The following is a 17,198-nucleotide window of genomic DNA, read 5'->3' on the forward strand; positions in this document are numbered from 1 at the left end:
CAGCCGAAGGAGGAAGAGAGTTGAGAACTGAAAGGGACCTGGGAGAAGCCGAGTTTTAACCACGTTTTAAAGAAGGGAGTTGTCTCTGCAAAAGCATGAGGAACAGCAGGGTGGTGTCTGTGAGGAGGGCAGAGAAGACAAAGCCCATGTCTAGGATGGTGTGCTGAGGGGGTGAGGGATGGCCGGCAGCAGAGGGGCCACCCAGCCACCCCTCCCTGGCTTTCCCTGGCCCAGGTGCCCTTCTGGAACGGCTGCAACGAGGATGAGCACTGTGTCCCTGACCTCCTGCTGGATGCCCGCAGTGACCTGCCCACAGCCATGTGAGTCAGCTCCTCCCCGCCCCCACCCTGACTCCTTTCCCTCCCTACTAGTAGATCTGGGGCTCCCAGGGCCCCCGATTACTTCCTGCACGTCGTTCTTATAGGCAGCATGGATCAAATACTGAACTTGGACCCTGGGTCTAGCCCAGGCTCTGCCTCTTTATTCCTGTGTGACTTCGGGCATGTCTGGGCCTTTCCTTTCTGGGCCTCAGTTACTTCCTCTGCAAAATGAAAAGGACTCATCTATCCAACCTCCTCAAATTTTGCTTAAGAAAAAGAATCCTTTCTTTGGAGTCTTTAGTACCAAACAGATGAAAGGTGGAGACCAGGACCTGTGATCCTGGATGCTCATCCCCCAAGCCCCCAGCAGGGTGACCTGTACAGCCCATTGTGGACTGCTTGAGCTCAACGAGAAGGAGGCTAGCAGAGGATTAGCAGGGTGCCCACGAGCTCCCTGATCCCAGAAGGAAAAAAAAAAAAGTAGCACACAAGGAAAAATCATGAAAAATGTTCTATTTTCAGTTTACATCATTTATTTTCAAATAATCCATGCTCTACTTTTACCCAACCGTGAGGTGACTAGATAGAAGACGTATACAATAAATAGAAATAGCGCATGCAAACTGTGTAGAAGGGTGGAGAAGCGAATGGTCAAGCCATCTAGGCTACTCATCAAGATTGTCTTTGCGTGGAGCCCTGAGCTTCCTGGTAGCCAGGGCCAAAAGGGAAACATGCTGAGTAGAGAGGTGACACATGTAGTGAGATCTGGCCCTGCACACCCCCTGCCCCCCCATTCCACCTGCCTGGCCCCTCGGGGCCTCTGTCCTGCAGGGAGTACTGCCAGCGAGTGCTGAGGAAGCCCGTGCAGGACTGCTCCACATACACCCTGTCCTTTGACACCACGGTTTTCATCATCGAGAGCACTCGCCGAAGGGTCGCAGTGGAGGCCATGCTGGAGAACAGGGGCGAGAATGCCTATAGCACCGTCCTAAATATTTCCCAGTCAACAAACCTGCAGTTTGCCAGCTTGATCCAGAAGGTAAGACCTTGGTGACCTGCCGGGCCTACCTGAGTCCAGCCAAGGGCCTGGCTGGCTGCGTACTAAAATCACCCGGGAGGAGGGGGTTACAAATACCCACAGCCAGGCTTCTCCTCGAGGTTCCAGTGGATCTGGTGCCAGGTGGGGCCTGCAGCAGGAGCCTCTAAGGTGGCCTGGGTAACATCAGTGTGCAGCCAGGGTGCAGAACCACCAGTAGAGGAGGGCCTGAGCCGTTCAGGATTGTGGGGAGGAATGTCTTTCAGCCTGTTAGGGACACAGATGAGTAGGCGTGCACACACACACACACACACACACACACACACACACACACCACGTGCGCGCACCAGCTCATTCACACCCTCTGCCTACAGTTCATCCTTCAGGCTTTCTCAAAAGGGCCATTCTAACAAGATCCAGAAAAGGTTATTCCCCACTTTAAAATTTCCTGTCATGCCCCGTTGCCCTCACAACAAATTCCAGACTGTTGTAGCGTTCAAGGCCTGTCCTGATGCCCCATCACCTGCCCCCTGTGCCCTCACCCCCACACCCTCAGCCCCCCCAGCCACAGCTGTTTCCCAGAACCCCGGCCTTCACACTGAGGCCTGTCCCACCACGGTCCCTCCTGTCCAGCAAACTCCTGTGCCGTCTTGGTTACCATCTTACAGAGGAGGAGACTGAGGCACAGAGAGGTGCGAAGGGGCCTACGAGTGGCAGAGTGGGGTTCCTACTCAGCGGCTGCTTCCTGAGCCAGCACTTCATGGCAGTTAGGCCTCGTGTTGCGTGCTCTGCAGTGGCCTCCCGAAGCCCCAGCAGGCCATACAGGCTCCTCCAGCCCCACGCAGCACGCCCCCCACCCGGCACAGCCCTGTGTGTGCCCCGAGGAAACACAGTGCCTCATGCTGGCCTGTTGTAACCCCAAATCCCGCGGGGCACAAGCACGGAGAAGCCCCTAAGACACGGTGATTGAGTAAACCCAGGACATCGCCATCATGTGTGGGTGCTGGAGGGTCCCAGGTCCCTGCAGACACCGTCTCCACCCTCAGGGATCTCAGAGCATCAACACGGAGCCCAGAGTGCAGGGTGGCCCCTCTGTCCGGGGCCCCTCTGTCCTCACGTGCCCCGCAGAACTGCCACCAGGCCTTCCCTCTAGCAGGCCAAGGATTGGGCCCCACCACCAAGCCCCCCACAGCCCTGAGTGAAGATGCGGAGCCCATGTGATGTTTGCATCTAGATTGGTTTTTTTTTAATTTTTAAAAGATTTTTATATATTTATTCATGAGAAACACAGAGAGAGAAGCAGAGACACAGGCAGAGGGAGAAGCAGGCTCCCTGCGGGGAGCCCAACGTGGAACTCGATCCCTGGACCCTGAGATCATGCCCTGAGTTGAAGGCAGATGCCACCCAAGTGCCCCTGAATTGGGGTGTTTAAGGGAAACCGAACCCGAAGCCTGCATCCACCTTTCATCGCTTCCCTGGCCCAGACTTTACAGTGCTGAGCCTGTTCTTAAGCCCAGGGGCAGGAATCCTGGAATTTCATCTCTGTGGCACAGAAGTGCTTTGGGAACTGAGGGAGGCAAAGAGAAGAGGACAGTGTGTTCCATAAAGTGCTGCACACACACACACACACACACACACACACACACACACACACACGGCAGGTGGTGCAGAGGGGTAACCGGCAGCCTGGCTCCTTCACAGGATGCTGCCCATTCAGCCCCAGCCCAGAAACTGCTCCCAGCTGGGAGATGAGAACTCCTCTCTCCAGTTTGCCCCTCTGCACCCCATCTGTCCAAGGGGAGCTCTAGTGGAGGAAGCAGCCCCCCAGCCAGATACAAATGCATTAGTCTGATCACGTGCACTTTGTACACACACGCGCGCACACACGCAGAGGCATCCGGACCTACCTGTATCTCCGAGGAAATGCACGTGTTCCTCACGCATGCAGCCGGGCACAGGTGCACACACGTGCCTTCATGCAGACCCGCACGTGCAGAGTCGACGCAGATCTGCCTTTCCATCCACATGGGCACGTGCATGCCCAACGAGACACACAGGCATGTAGCCAGCCAGCGCCCAAGGGTGCAGAGCGCATTAGGGACAGAGCTTCATCCTACTGAGTGATTACGCTGTTCTGGGTGTTGCCAGGCACCACGTCACAGGCATTGTGCCACCTAATGCTCACAGCAACCAAAGAAGGTCGGCACTCCCATCCCCATTTTACAGATAAGCCAGATGAAACCCAGGCCGATGCCACATGGGCACCCAGCAGCAGCAAGCTGAGTGCTGTGTGACAGTCCCTCCCTGGGTCCGGTGCGGAGCGGCCCTGGGCCAACCCAGCGGGGCCCCAGCTCAGAGCCACGCCACCCCTGTCTCCAGAGCCCCTGTGGTCCCAGCTCCCTTGCAAGGGCCTGTGCTACAGTGTCAGTACAGGTGGCAGAGACTGCACAGGTGGCCCGCAGACCTGGGTCCCTGGTCCACCAACTGCTGCCCCCGGTGCCCCCCTCCCGCCCCCAGGACGACTCAGACGGCAGCATCGAGTGCGTGAACGAGGAGAGGAGACTCCACAAGAAAGTCTGCAATGTCAGCTACCCCTTCTTCCGGGCCAAGGCCAAGGTTGAGGCTGGGGACGGTGTTTGGGCGGGACAAGGGCGGGTCCTGGGAGAAACTGGGGATGCCAGAGAAATGGAAGTGAACAGAGGGGAGACGGAGGGATGGAGAAGCCTGCACATGGCTTTGAAGTATGTTAGTTTTCTCTCCCGGGAAATGGCTTTCAGATGACCTAAGGTACCTGCCCACTTCCAGACAGCATCGGCACCTTCACCTGGGGAGGGGGCACCTGGGAGGGCACCCCTCCCACCCACCCACCGCTCTCTCACCACCTCTTGGCCAATTATCCCTGCTGCCCTTTATCCTAACACATTTTTTCCAAGTCTGGCCTCCGTCATCCTGCTGAGTGCAGGGGGAGAGATTGGGAGAAACATGACCATTCTGTGAGCGCTCATCACGTGCTTCAAAGTGCAAGTGGAAAGTGGGTAGAAGGTGTCAGGGGAGAAGCTAATTCTCCAGGAAGGAGAATCTCCAAAGCCCAGACTCCAGGTCGTGGACCCTAGGCCCATCACTGCTGGGCAGTGGGCAGCCACTGAAGGTTCTGGAGCAAGAGAAGACCCTACTGAGACCAGGCTGCTTGGAGAGCAGGGCTTGAGGAAAGAGCCAGTCAGAGCAGCAGCGTGTTCCCAGGACCAGGGTGTGCAAGGCTGGGGGAAGGGAGAGAGGGATGAGAGCAGGGGCAGGGAGAGGCGGGCTGGCCATGCCCAGACGCACACCCAGCCCCCCCACCAGCCTCCCAGGCCCCCCAGCCCCCCAGAACCCTGCCACTGGACCTCTTCCTCGCAGGTGGCTTTCCGGCTAGATTTTGAATTCAGCAAATCCGTCTTCCTGCACCATCTGGAGATCCGGCTCACCACTGGCAGGTCAGGGCCTCGCCTTCTCCTTCTCCCCAACCTTCCCCCCACCCCTGCTCGCTGCTTCTCCCACCCTGCTCTGCTGCTAGCAACTGCGCCCCCCTGCACCCAGTGGAATCATCACCAGGCCATCCCTCCCTGCCCCAACCCGGGACGGTACCCCCCATCAGTCCCCAAGTGTGCACACACCTGCTGCATTTCTGTGGCCGCTCAGATATAGATAATAATACCCTTACCTTTATTTTTAAATGATTTTATTTATTTATTCATAAGAGACACACACACACACAGAGAGAGGCAGAGACACAGGCAGAGGGAGAAGCAGGCTCCATGCAGGGAGCCCGATGTGGGACTCGATCCCGGGACCCCAGGATTACGTTCTGAGCCGAGCGCAGATGCTCAACCGCTGAGCCACCCGGGCGTCCCATACCCTTACCTTTAAATAGTGATTTCTATGGCACCTATTTTTACAACCTCCAGTTATAGAGCACCGTGGATAAATGGTCAGGCCTCACAGCAGCCCCTGAAGATAGGCAAAGCAGGGCTTATCCTCACAGAGTAGGGGAAGGAAGGTCTTTTCATTTTTTTAAAGCTTTTATGTATTTATTCATGAGAGACACACAGAGAGGCAGAGACAGAGGGGGAAGCAGGCTCCCTGCAGGGACCCTGATGCGGGACTCGATCCCAGGACCCCGGGACCACGCCCTGAGGTAAAGGCGGACGCTCAACCACTGAGCCACCCAGGTGCCCCAAGGAAGGTCTTCTAAAATGGAAAAATGTCCTAGAAGAGAGAAGTCCAGGCAGAAAGAACACTGGAGAAGGAGGAGAGGAGCCAGTGCTCTGCTCCCAGTTGCACTATTTACACGCTGTGTGTCGATGGGAAGTTGACCCAACCTTTCTGAGCCATCCTTTTCTCACCTGTATGCTGGGAGGTGGGGGGAGCAAGCCCCGCTCTGCCCGGATGAAGGCGCTGCAGTGGGCCCGTCCAGGGTGTGGGCTCAGCTGCGGGAGCCGCTGACCGCTCCACGTGGCTCTCCTTGCAGTGACAGTGATGAGGAGGAGAGCACCAAGGAAGACAACACGGCCCTCCTGCGCTTCCACCTCAAATATGAGGCTGATGTCCTCTTCACCAGGTGGGCAGGGGGGTGCCCAGGACCCCAGGCTGGAGGATGCCCAAGAGAAGTGAGGCCTAAGATGCAGCTCCCTCTAGGGGGCTCTAATAGGACCCGAGGTCTCAAGGGCCAGGCTCCAGTGTCCAGTGACTGCGACACAGAGCTGGTGTGTCCCTGAGGGGTCTGGGAGTGCAGCCCCAGCCATGCAGGGCGGGTGGTATCAAAATAGCCGCAGGGGAGACACAGACTTGGCCTCCAGGGCACTCCCACCAGGGACAAAGAGGGAGGCCCAGGGCCCCCCTGGGAGGTGTCCACCCCCAGGGCAGGCAATCGGTGGGGGTGTGGTCGGAGAGGATTTTAAAATAGTAATATTTTACTATTAGTAAAATAGTAAAATAATATTTTACTATTTAAAATCCTACTAAATAATACTATTTCACTGTTTAATACCCTACTAAAAGTCCATCTGCTTTTCATTATCACCACCTTGCACCAGCAGCTCTACACAGTGAAAGTGAGAAAATGCTTCTCCCCTCGAGGCAAACTGCTCCCACCTCCCCTCCCCATCCTGGGCCGCTGGCCCCCAGCCTGTCCCCTGGGGGCTCCCAGGCAGTTGGAGGAGGCAGGGCAGCAACCACACAGAAAGCCAGCTCAGGCCTTCCCATGCCACGGCCGGCGGGGGCAAGTTCATGCACCAAAGAGACCATGTCCCTGGGCAGAGGGGCCGGGGCAGGGCTAGCAAACAACGGGCTCTCTGGTCCCTGCCCGTCTGCAGGAGGCAGGTCGCTACTTGATCTCAGCTGTAATCCTGCGGAGGCTCTGAATCCTCCCTGACACAGCCCTCCTGTCCGTGCACACAGGAGCAAAGCTCTTTTTTGTGGTCTAGGGGAGCCAGGCACATGCCCACACCCTCTTAAATGCACTTACCCAACTGGCCAAGGCCGACTGGGCTCACGGCGGCCCTGTCCTCTGTCCTCGCAGGAGCAGCAGCCTGAGCCACTACGAGGTCAAGCCCAACAGCTCCCTGGAGATGTACGATGGCATCGGGCCTCCCTTCAGCTGCGTCTTCAAAGTAAGGCTGGCAGAGGGAACAAGAGCCGAGGAGCCCCCATTTGGGAGGGGAGGAGTCTGAAGTCATTGCTAGTGCCTGGGGTTCGGCCCCGCCCCTGTTTGCTACCCACTCACTGTGTGATTTTAGGCAAGTTCCTTCTCCTCTCTGAGGCTTTCAGTCCTCATCTAGAAAATAATGGGGGACACCTGGAGGGCACAGTGGGTAAGCATCCCACTTTTGGTTTACACTCAGGTCACAACCTCAAGGTCGTGAGATCTAGCCCTGCATCAGGCTCTGTGGTCAGCGGGGAGTCTGCTTGAAGTTCTCTCTCTCTTTCCCTCTGCCCCTCTCCCCCTACTCATATAAAAATCAATAAATCTTACAAAAAATAAAAGAAAAGGGCAGCCGGGTGGCTCAGCAGTGTAGCACCACCTTCAGCCCAGGATGTGATCCTGGAGACCCGGGATCAAGTCCCGTGTCAGGCTCCCTGCATGGAGCCTGCTTCTCCCTCTGCCTGTGTCTCTGCCTCTCTCTCTCTTTCTCTGTGTGTGTGTGTGTGTGTGTGTGTGTGTCTTCCATGAATAAATAAATAAATAAATCTTTTTTAAAAAAGAGAAGAAAAGAAAAAAGAAAAAAGAGCTGGACTGAGAGATGTATCAGTGAAGTTTAGGTGTGGCTGCATAGAATTTAAAAAATATAAAAAATGGTGGTCTAAATGGGCCAGGGTCTGTTCTTTCCGTAAAAGAAGTCCACGCTGGCAGCTTCACAAAGTCATTCAGGATTGGGTCTTCCATCCTTTGCACCATCCTCGACACGTGGCTCCCAGCCTCTCAAGTTCACCTCATGGTCCAAAAGAGCTGCAGCTCCAGCCATCACGTTCTCATCCCGGGAAGGAGGAAGCAGTGAAGAGCAAGCCCCTCCCTGCTAAAGAAGCTCCTTGGCAGTTCCTCAGCCTACCAGTTACCTCGGGAGGCTGGGAAGTGTGGCTTTCCCCTCTGTCTCCGTGCAAGGAAGGAGCGAGAAGGAGAATGAGGAGGCAATGGAGCAGTCCGCCCAGTGGGTCGCACCGGCTCCCGCCCCCTGAACCCTGCGTGAGAGCTGGGGGCAGGCTGACGCTGGGAACTGCTCTTCAGATACGCTGGCGCCTGGGAGGCTGGTCCAGCAGGGGTTTAGCCACTGCCCGAGGCCACACAGCTCGGACACGGTCACGGCCCTGGGCATGTCGCGGCCCCTCTGATTCCAGAGCCCTGCTGCTCCGACACCGGATGGGTCACAGCTAGAATGTGCACCCCCGCTTGCTCGCCAGTTAGAGCCTTCATTAATTCATGATTCTCCCTCATGATCAACTCATTGCTCTCAGCATCTCCGCCCCGACCCCAGCCCAAGGTGGTTCAGCCAAGGGAAAATGACGTGACCTTGCTCCCCAGCCTCATGGCTCCACTGGCTTGTCCTCAACCTCCAGGAACCCGGCCCCTTCAGCACTTTCATGCAACTTCGTCCGTGTGGCCCACCCCCCATGCACCCCCGCCCCACTGTGATTCCAGGGAGCTTTAGAGCTCCTACAAGAAATATGCCCCCAGGGGACATGAAGGGGCCTGCTTCCCAGGCCTGGCTGTGGGGATCACCCCCATGGACCTCATCCTCCCCCTCCCCGCCACCACCCCACCCCCACCCCACACCCCACCCGCAGCTGCTGGGAGTACTGACTCCTCCCCTCTCTGGCCACAGATCCAAAACTTGGGCTTGTTCCCCATCCATGGAGTGATGATGAAGATCACCGTCCCCATCGCCACCAGGGGGGGCAACCGCCTGCTGATGCTGAGGGACTTCCTCACTGACCAGGTACCAGGGCCCTAGGGAACCTGCTTACAGAGGGGACCAGTTGGAGAGAGACCGCCCCCCAGGTGTGTCCCCACGTGCTCAGACCTCAGCTCCTCCTGCCAGGACCAGGGCCAGCAGGGCCTTCCCGGGGAAGAGAGGAGAAAGGACCATCTCTGGGATGCTGGGTTGTGCTGGTGCTGGGGGTGAGGCCGGTTGCACGTGGCCCTTGTGCAGGTGAACACATCCTGTAACATCTGGGGAAACAGCACCGAGTACCGGCACACCCCGACGGAGGAAGACCTGACCCGGGCCCCACAGCTGGTGAGTGTCCTGCGCGGCCCCCCTCTCCGTATCTGGTGGCACTAGAGCTGCCCAGAGCACAGTGTGCCCAGCCTTGAACCCAGAGGAAACAGGATGGAGAAAAGACACGTCTTGCTCTTCATGAGCTCACCATCTCAGAAGACACGTGAGAGTGAGTGTCAAAGAAGCCAGGGGACGAGGCTGTGACAGGTGTCAAGAGAGTGACAGCAGAGCAGATGACCTCCAGTAAGGGAACAGGGATAGTGAAATGACACCTGTGCCTTAAAGGGCCAGCAGGATACGGAGGAGAGAGGGAAGGGGAAGCCCCGCCGGAGTGAGGTGACAGAGGCCAGGACCTACATGGCTTGCATTGGACACACTGACCCCATCAGCTGGGTCCTCCCTGTCCCCAGAGATGGAAGGAGCTCATGTAACCTCCCAAAGCCCCTCCCCAAGACACCTGCTCATAGTTGCCAGCTTTAGGTTCCCAGGGCTGCCACTGTCCCCAGATACCAGCTTCTGAGCAAACTTTCACTATTCTTCCCCCAAACAAAATCAAGGCTGTTTTGGTTTTATCTCCCCAAACGAGTGCGTGACACAAAGTATTTTCTGAGTGCAGTGTACTTTTACTGAAGACCGAGCCTGGGTGGGGTTGAGGTGGCTGCAAGAGAGGGACACTAACAAATCTAACCTAATACATTCTGATTAGTTGATGATTTCTTTGGGTTTTCCGCCAAGATGGTATCATCTGTAAATAATAATTGTGTTAGCTTTACCATTCGATCCTTGTAAGCTGTTCTTCTCATCTTCTGGCTCTGGGTAGGACCTACAGGGCAGTGGGAAATAGAAATGATGACAGTCTTGTCTTGAACCTCCTTTTTTTTAAAAAAAAATTGTTTTTTTCATTATTAAATATGATAGGTTGCCGTAGGTTGTTTTGTAATAGTCTTTATTCAGATTCAGGACATTCCTTGGGAGTTTTTTTTACCATAAACAGAAGTTGGATTTCCTAAAATGCTTTTTCTGCATCTGTTACAGTAATCATACAACTGTCTCCTTTAATCTGTTTGTGTGGTGATGACATTTATAGGCTCCCTCACGTCGAACCAAAGTTCTGCTCCTGGAAGACACGCGATTACGTACAACTTCAACTGGCATCAGATATACCATCCTTACCTTGTCTCTGGCCACCCCCAGGCCACCGCAGCCCATGTGTCCCCCCCCACTCCCCACCTCTCTGGTCCCTGGTCCTCTGCCCCACCTCCCGCCTCCAGGAGCAAAACTTGGGCAAGGCGCACAGCTCAGCTATCTCTCTGGTGGCCCAAGCCTCTGCTTGGCTCATGGCTGGGCTAGCTGCCTCCCCTGCTCCCCCAGAGCCTGGTCGCTCACCCTGAGACCTACCTCCTCTTTCAGAATCACAGCACCTCTGATGTCATCTCCATCAACTGCAACGTGAGGCTGGCCCCCAACCAGGAAATCAATTTCCACCTGCTGGGGAACCTGTGGTTGAGGTCCCTAAAAGCAGTAAGTAGGGCACCTGGGCTCCACTCCAAGGAAGAAAGGGCAGGCAGTGGGTGCTGGGGAGTCTCCCTCCAGGGGAGGGGTCCGCTTCTGACCAGGCCTCTGATCCTACAGCTCAAGTACAGGTTGATGAGGATCACGGTCAATGCGGCCTTGCAGAGACAGTTCCACAGTCCCTTCATCTTCCGCGAGGAGGATCCCAGCCGCCAGGTGAGCCCCTGGAAACCCTGCAGGCCTGAGCTTGAGCGAGACCAGCTAGGGAATCCGCCCTATTTCCAACTCCTTCCCCTAGAGTTTCCTATACTCTTTGCTCCTGTGTTCCTGCAGGAGGGAGATGGGCCCATCAGCAGTTAGTGCAGCATCAGAAGAGATAAGTAAGACAATTAGGCCTTTAGGGGCCAAAGTAGGGAGGGGGCCAGAAGCAGGCATTTACCCAGTGCCTGACGGGGGGGAGGGGGGGGCAGGGGGGCAGGGGGGCAGGCTCTGTAGCGCAGCACCCCCAGGGAAGCAGAGGAAGGAGGGGAACTTGTGGACTCTACACTAGAGGAAAGAACTGGACCTCAGGCCTGCCTGCCTGGGGGTGGGGAGAGGGGGGGAGGGGCACGTGGGGCAGGGAGGGCGGTGGGGGGGGTGGCAGGGAGGGACCCATTGATTGGCTCCAGCAGCAGTGAGGCAGGGTCTTGGGCAGGCTGGCAGCCTAGAGTGACCAGCCACCCCTCTCCTCCCTATCCATTCTCACCTCCAATCTAAAGAAATGCATATAGCGTGCTTTAGAAGTCTGGTGTGAACTGAATCCGTGAAGAGCAAGGGATGCAAGATGTCTCTGTACTGGGACTTTTCTTGAATTGGATAAAGCTGGATTGTCATAGACCAGACAGGCTTGAATCAGGGCCCAGGAAGGGAGTGGGGCTTCTTCCTGTGTGCCCTGCTCTCCTGAGAAAATGAGAAGTTGGGTCTTGAAGAAAAGCCTAAACCTTTGGAGAGAGGAGGCATGGGACGTGGGACACTGCTGCCCTCCACTGGCCACATCCCCGTTTAAACCGTCCGTGGCCTGGGGTCTGTGAGAGTGGTCCTGTACCAGAGGCCAAGTTAACCCCCAGCAGCCACCCCACACATCCCCAAGCCCCCCCGGCCCCGTCCCCAGGAGATGCTGGAAAGCACAGTAAGCGTGGACTGGAAGCCAGACCTTAATAAAACACACAAATATCACTCATAAACAGATTGGGGGGCTGCCAGGCAGAGGGGGAGCAGGTGCAGAGGACCCCCTGCTAAGAAGCAGTTTTATTTGTTCATTCATCCAGCATTTGTTGGGTGTTCCTCCTATGACTCAGGCCCCCAGGGGATGCAGAGATGAATTAAGCAGACAAGGGGATGAAGATAACAAAGCATGGCTGCAATCTGGGGGTGAGCACAGGTGCTGGGCCTGGGGGAGGGATGTCCAGGGAAAGTTCTCTGAAGACAGTCCACTTGGACTGAATCTTAAGACATGTGTCAGAATTTTGCAGGTGACCAAGAGAGAAGAGGTGCTGTACAGGCTCAGCACCCCGCCACAACACGCGCATACACACACATGCACACATTACCCTCCCTCTACAACTAGCTCATGTCTTCTAAGTGAATTCTCCACTCCCACCTCCCCGCAAATCCCTCTCTTTTCTTAAGATTTTATTTATTTATTCATGAGAGACACAGAGATAGAGGCAGAGACACAGGCAGAGGGAGAAGCAGGCTCCCTGCGGGGAGCCCGATGTGGAACTTGATCCCAGGACCCCGGGATCACGCCCTGGGCCGAAGGCAGGCGCTCAACCACTGAGCCACCCAGGTGCCTCTCAGATCTCCCTAATACTCTCTGGATGCCTCACTTCTCTTCTAGAGAATCCAGCAGTCCCAAATCTAAGCCTCTGTTGGCTTGGCTACGTGCTTGGTGCCGGGGGTGGGGAGGTAGAGAAGGTCCCAGCCTTCCTGGGTGGAAAGAGAACATAGAAGGCCCGAGCCATTTGCTGAGCCCTGACTCTGAGCCGGGCACTGTACCTGGCTCACTCCTCAAGGTGCCGTGAGGTACACCTGCCCCTATTTTTCAGATGTGGAAACTGAGGCTGTGTGAGATAAGGCAGAGAGGGGGCTGTGATTTGCTTCCTGTTGAGCACTGTGTCCGCGGCCAAGCCAGGGCTGCTTCGGGGGTTCATTCATTCAGTCATCCAGCATGTTGACAGAGCTCCTACTCTGTCCCAGGCACTGAAGATAGAACAGTGAACAGAGCAGATAAAGCCCTGCTCGCCTGGAGCTGACATTCTAGTTGGGAAGACTGGCAAGACACTCGAATATATCAGTGTTGAGTGGTGATGAGGTCTGCCCAGAAAAACACAGGCGCAAAAGGGTGGAGGTTGGGGGGGGGCTATTTTATACAAGGAGATTGGGGAAAGCCTCCCCGATAAACTGACATCAGACAGAGGCCATGGAGCATGGGGGGATCACGTGGCTATCTTGGGGTGGGGGAGCCCTGCTCGCAGAAGGGACAGCAATGCAAAGACTGCACAGTGGGTGTGTGCTTGGCACGTCGGGGGCTGGGTAGCAGGAGGGCTGGAGTGGAGGGAGGAGGAGATGAGGCCAGTGGGTGTGCGGCCTTGTGCGCCAGGACAAGGACGCTCATTTTCCACTCCGAGCTGGGGGTGCTGGGAGCAGAGCAGAGAATACATCTGCCTTCCTCCGGCTGCCGTGCGGTGGACAGACTGCAGAGGTGGAGGCCGGGAGGCAGTTCAGGGTCTTACAGTCTCTGGGGGAGAGGACGGCGGGGTCTCACTCCAAGGAGGCGGCCCTGGAGGCAGGAGGATTGGCTGCATTCTGGGTGCTTCAAAGGTAGAATGGACACGCTTTGCTGGCGATGTGGTCGTGAAGGTAAGAGCGCCCCGTACAAGGCTTCTGGCCTGAGAACAGCAAGGAAGGACAGGGCTGCTATTTGCTTTCTTGGGGAAGCCGGTTTGAGGGTGAGGAGTGAGATCAAGAGTGTGTTTGGGGACCTGTTAAAGATGCCAAGTGGGCCAGGAAGAGGGTAGGATGGGAGTCTGGGATTTAGCAGAGAGGCCAGGTAGGGGGAGAAACGTGACAGCCGTCTGTGTATAGATGGTAAAGCCCCACCATGGAGTGAGCTTGCCCAGGGCTACGTGAGGCCTTACATGGCCTGGAGCACTTTTACCCTCAGAGCCCCTTCCTCCCTAAAAAATAATTTAGGGGCACCTGGATGGCTCAGTGGTTGAGCGTCTGCATTTGGCTCAGGTCCTGATTCCCTGGGTCTGAGATCCAGTCCCATATCGGGTCCCCCCAGGGAGTCTGCTTCTCCTTCTGCCTATGTCTCTGCCTCTGTGTCTCTCATGAATAAGTAAATAAAATCCTTAAAAAACAATAATAATAATTTAGATGATTATTTTATGACAGTGTCCCTATAAAGACAAACATAATCCAAGCAAGACTATATTTTTCTTCTTCTAATTTAAAAGAAATTAGAATATCTTTGTGGGCCCCTAAAAGCACGAAGGGCCCTGGGCCCACTGTGCTCACCGGATAAGACTATAGGTAAACTTCTCCAGGAAGTGACTCTACATAAAGCATAAAGTCACATAAAGTGACTCCTCACCCTCAAACCGGCTTCCCCAAGAAAGCAAATAGCAGCCCTGTCCTTCCTTGCTGTTCTCAGGCCAGGGACAGAGGCACAAGGACCACCAAAATTTAGAAGGTTAGGAGGCCTCTCAGATCTCACTTCTCTTCTAGAGAATCCAGCAGCCCAGAATCTAAGTTTCTGTTGGCTTAGATTGCCAATGAGGAAGCAGCAGAGAAAATAAGAAAAAAGTAGCTCATGTGATAGGATAATCCAGGAGGAGTGAGAGTGGCCCGAGGCCAAAGGCGGAAAGTGTCTCAAAAAGGAGGCAGGATCACCTGGGTCACTTAACTCTCCTGTCCATTGTGCAAGGGCTGGGTGCTCCGAAGACTCTGCAGGCTGGGTGCCACCCATCCCGCCAGCAGATCCCACCAGGCACTGGCCATCGCCTGTCATCCGGCTACCCCCCGGGGCCCCAGAACAGTAATGCTGTTGACCTCAAGCACTCCTCCCCTTGCAGATCACATTTGAGATCTCCAAGCAAGAAGACTCGCAGATCCCCATCTGGATCATTGTGGGCAGCACCCTGGGGGGCCTCCTGCTGCTGGCCCTGCTGGTCCTGGCACTATGGAAGGTGAGGCCCCAGCAGGGAGGCGGTGGAGAGAGCAGCATCCAGGCCAGGGGCGCTAACCTCTAGGCTCCGTATCCTCCCTGTGGGAGCTGCCACCCACTCAGCCCCCTCCCCAGAGCTTGCCTGCTACGGAATCATCTGCCGCTCACCGCAGCGGACAGATTAGCTATGGCCACCCGAGGACCTTCCACCTGTGGCTCTGACTCTTCTGTGGGTCCCTTTAAGAACTTGATAAAATCTAAGTCTCCTCTTATCAGAAAAAGAAGCAAGCACATAAACACAAAATTTCTCCAGTAGAGTCAGGCTGTTAACAAGCCCCCAAACCTTTCTCTGTCTTTGAACCTCAGGTTGAGAACCCCTGGCCTCCACCTCCTATCATAGATGCAGTGAGGGAGGTGGAGGAAGGGGTGTTGACTGGGGCAGGGTCAGACAGCCAGACTTCTCGCCTCCTGACTCAAGCTCCATCCACTCCACTGCAGCCACCCCCACCCCCGCCAAGGGAGTCCTGCTGGGCTGGGGGTTGGAGTACTCCATGGTAGCTGGGGTATTGGCGAAGGAGCCTTAGGAGGGTTAGTGGCAGGAAGCAGGGAGGAGAGACGGGTCTTGTCCTCCCTGCCCACCGCTGAGACATCCCCCTTTGCCTCCCGCAGCTCGGCTTCTTTAAAAGTGCCAAGCGCAGGAGAGAGCCTGGCCTGGACCCCACCCCCAAAGGGCTGGAGTGAGGCTCAGAGGAGGCTGCAAGTTGATGGGGGCCAGGACACCGGTCCAGGCAGCCTGCGGGCCCAGGCCCGTGGCCCACTGAGCTGGGGTGGAGAAGACACCAGCTCGCTTTGCACTTGACCTCATCTCCTGAGAGACCAAGCCTGCACCCTCTGAAAGCAACTCAAGCTGGTTTCAAGAGGGACCGCTCTCCTGGGAGGCCCGGACACCTCCAACGCGGAGCCCTGGTGATTTGGAGGGCCCCCTCCCGCAGCACACCAAAGGCTCCCCCAGGCTCTGTGGGGGCATTTGCTGCCCGGGCCACTAAGGTGCTAGGAATTCAGAACCTTCCCGTCCCATCCTCAGAAGACACCGGGGGAGAAAGCCTGCCACTCTGCACACTCCAGGCCTCGAGTCCCAGTAGGGCCCGGTGGAGCAGCAGATCTGCATTCTTTGCTGTCCTCCCACCCCCTGCACCCCGCACCCTGCATCCCGGGCGGCCCAAGGCGCCGAGTCCCACCAGCCTCTTCCGTGGGCAGGAGATAGGTCCCTGCAGCTGCCCCTGAATGAACTGGGGCCCAGGATGGTGACAGCTGCTGGCCAGGGATGATGACGGACCCTGGGACGCAGAGACTGGGACGGATGGGCAGCTGGGATGCAGAACAGGGGCGCCCACCTGGAGCTGGGGAGGCAGGCGGGCCCGCCCCCCGCCCCCCCGCGGGAGCAGGTGCGCCAGGCACTCCCTGGGGCCCGCGTCCCAGCCCGCAGTCCCCCCACCTGCCTGCCCTGCCCTGCCCCGCAGGCCCCACAGCAGGGGAGCAGAGCCCCCTCATGCATCACCCACCTCCTACACATGAGCGTGCGCACACCCATGCACACACACACACCCCCACCCACCCACCGTGCACGAGAGAAGGGCTCGTGCCAGCGCTGCTGAGGGGTCCCCTCCTGAACGCTGCACTGGTTAAAGCCAGTGTAGGGGCACCCCAGTCTCTGCAACCTCGGTGGCAAATACCTGATCCGCTGGCTCAAGGGACAAGTGGTACCACCAATGACGGCGCCTTGAGGACAACAGGCACGCCCGGTGCCCAGCGAGTAATTTATGCCTTAATCTTGTTTTGAGGTAGAAATGAAAGGGGGATGCATCAAAGGCATCTGTCCCCCTGTCACATAGTACGACCTTTACTGTCGTAAATATTTTTTGAAATTAAAAAAAAAAAATACAGTGTTGAAAACAACCAAGGTGCTGTCATCCCATTCTGTGGACAGGACATGTCCTGGGGAGCTTACCTCTTCTCTTCGAAGGAAAGGAGGCAGATGTGGGGGCCCTCCTTCCTTCCCATTAGCTCTAAATGTTGAGAAGGGACTTGTCCACCATTTGCTTTCGACAACATCCCCTCCAAACGGCTGCCTGGTCTGGGAGGAACATCTCCAGTGATGGAGCACGTCCTCCCTCACAAGACCACCAATTCCATCTTGACCCTTTTGGATGGTTGAAGCTTCTAGGCCTTAGTTCCAGCTCTTCCCTCTCTGGCCTCCCAGACTTCTCCAGGCTAGCATTTCAACGCCCGCCTGACACCCTGACTTAAAGTGTCTTCACCTTCACACACAGATTGCTGTTAAACCAAGTGGTCCCCATTCTAATCTTGTG

At 56.3% G+C, this 17,198-nt stretch overlaps 1 protein-coding gene across 1 annotated transcript in view; it reads left to right on the top strand.

Moving 5' to 3' along the window:
• ITGA11 (integrin subunit alpha 11) overlaps nt 1-16,785 on the top strand; it is a 114,103-nt gene extending 97,318 nt beyond the window's left edge. Inside the window, exons 19-30 of the mRNA XM_041746500.1 lie at nt 235-320; nt 1,152-1,359; nt 3,874-3,972; nt 4,753-4,829; nt 5,864-5,953; nt 6,914-7,004; nt 8,712-8,825; nt 9,039-9,125; nt 10,518-10,628; nt 10,740-10,835; nt 14,738-14,851; nt 15,499-16,785. Coding sequence (XP_041602434.1) covers nt 235-320; nt 1,152-1,359; nt 3,874-3,972; nt 4,753-4,829; nt 5,864-5,953; nt 6,914-7,004; nt 8,712-8,825; nt 9,039-9,125; nt 10,518-10,628; nt 10,740-10,835; nt 14,738-14,851; nt 15,499-15,570 — 1,245 coding nt within the window. The 3' untranslated portion in view covers nt 15,571-16,785. The remainder of the gene's footprint in view (nt 1-234; nt 321-1,151; nt 1,360-3,873; nt 3,973-4,752; nt 4,830-5,863; nt 5,954-6,913; nt 7,005-8,711; nt 8,826-9,038; nt 9,126-10,517; nt 10,629-10,739; nt 10,836-14,737; nt 14,852-15,498) is intronic.
• The last annotated feature ends 413 nt before the right edge of the window (nt 16,786-17,198 follow it).

The sequence above is a fragment of the Vulpes lagopus genome, chromosome 2 (assembly GCF_018345385.1).
Source record: "Vulpes lagopus strain Blue_001 chromosome 2, ASM1834538v1, whole genome shotgun sequence".
NCBI classification, from domain to species: Eukaryota; Metazoa; Chordata; class Mammalia; order Carnivora; family Canidae; genus Vulpes; species Vulpes lagopus.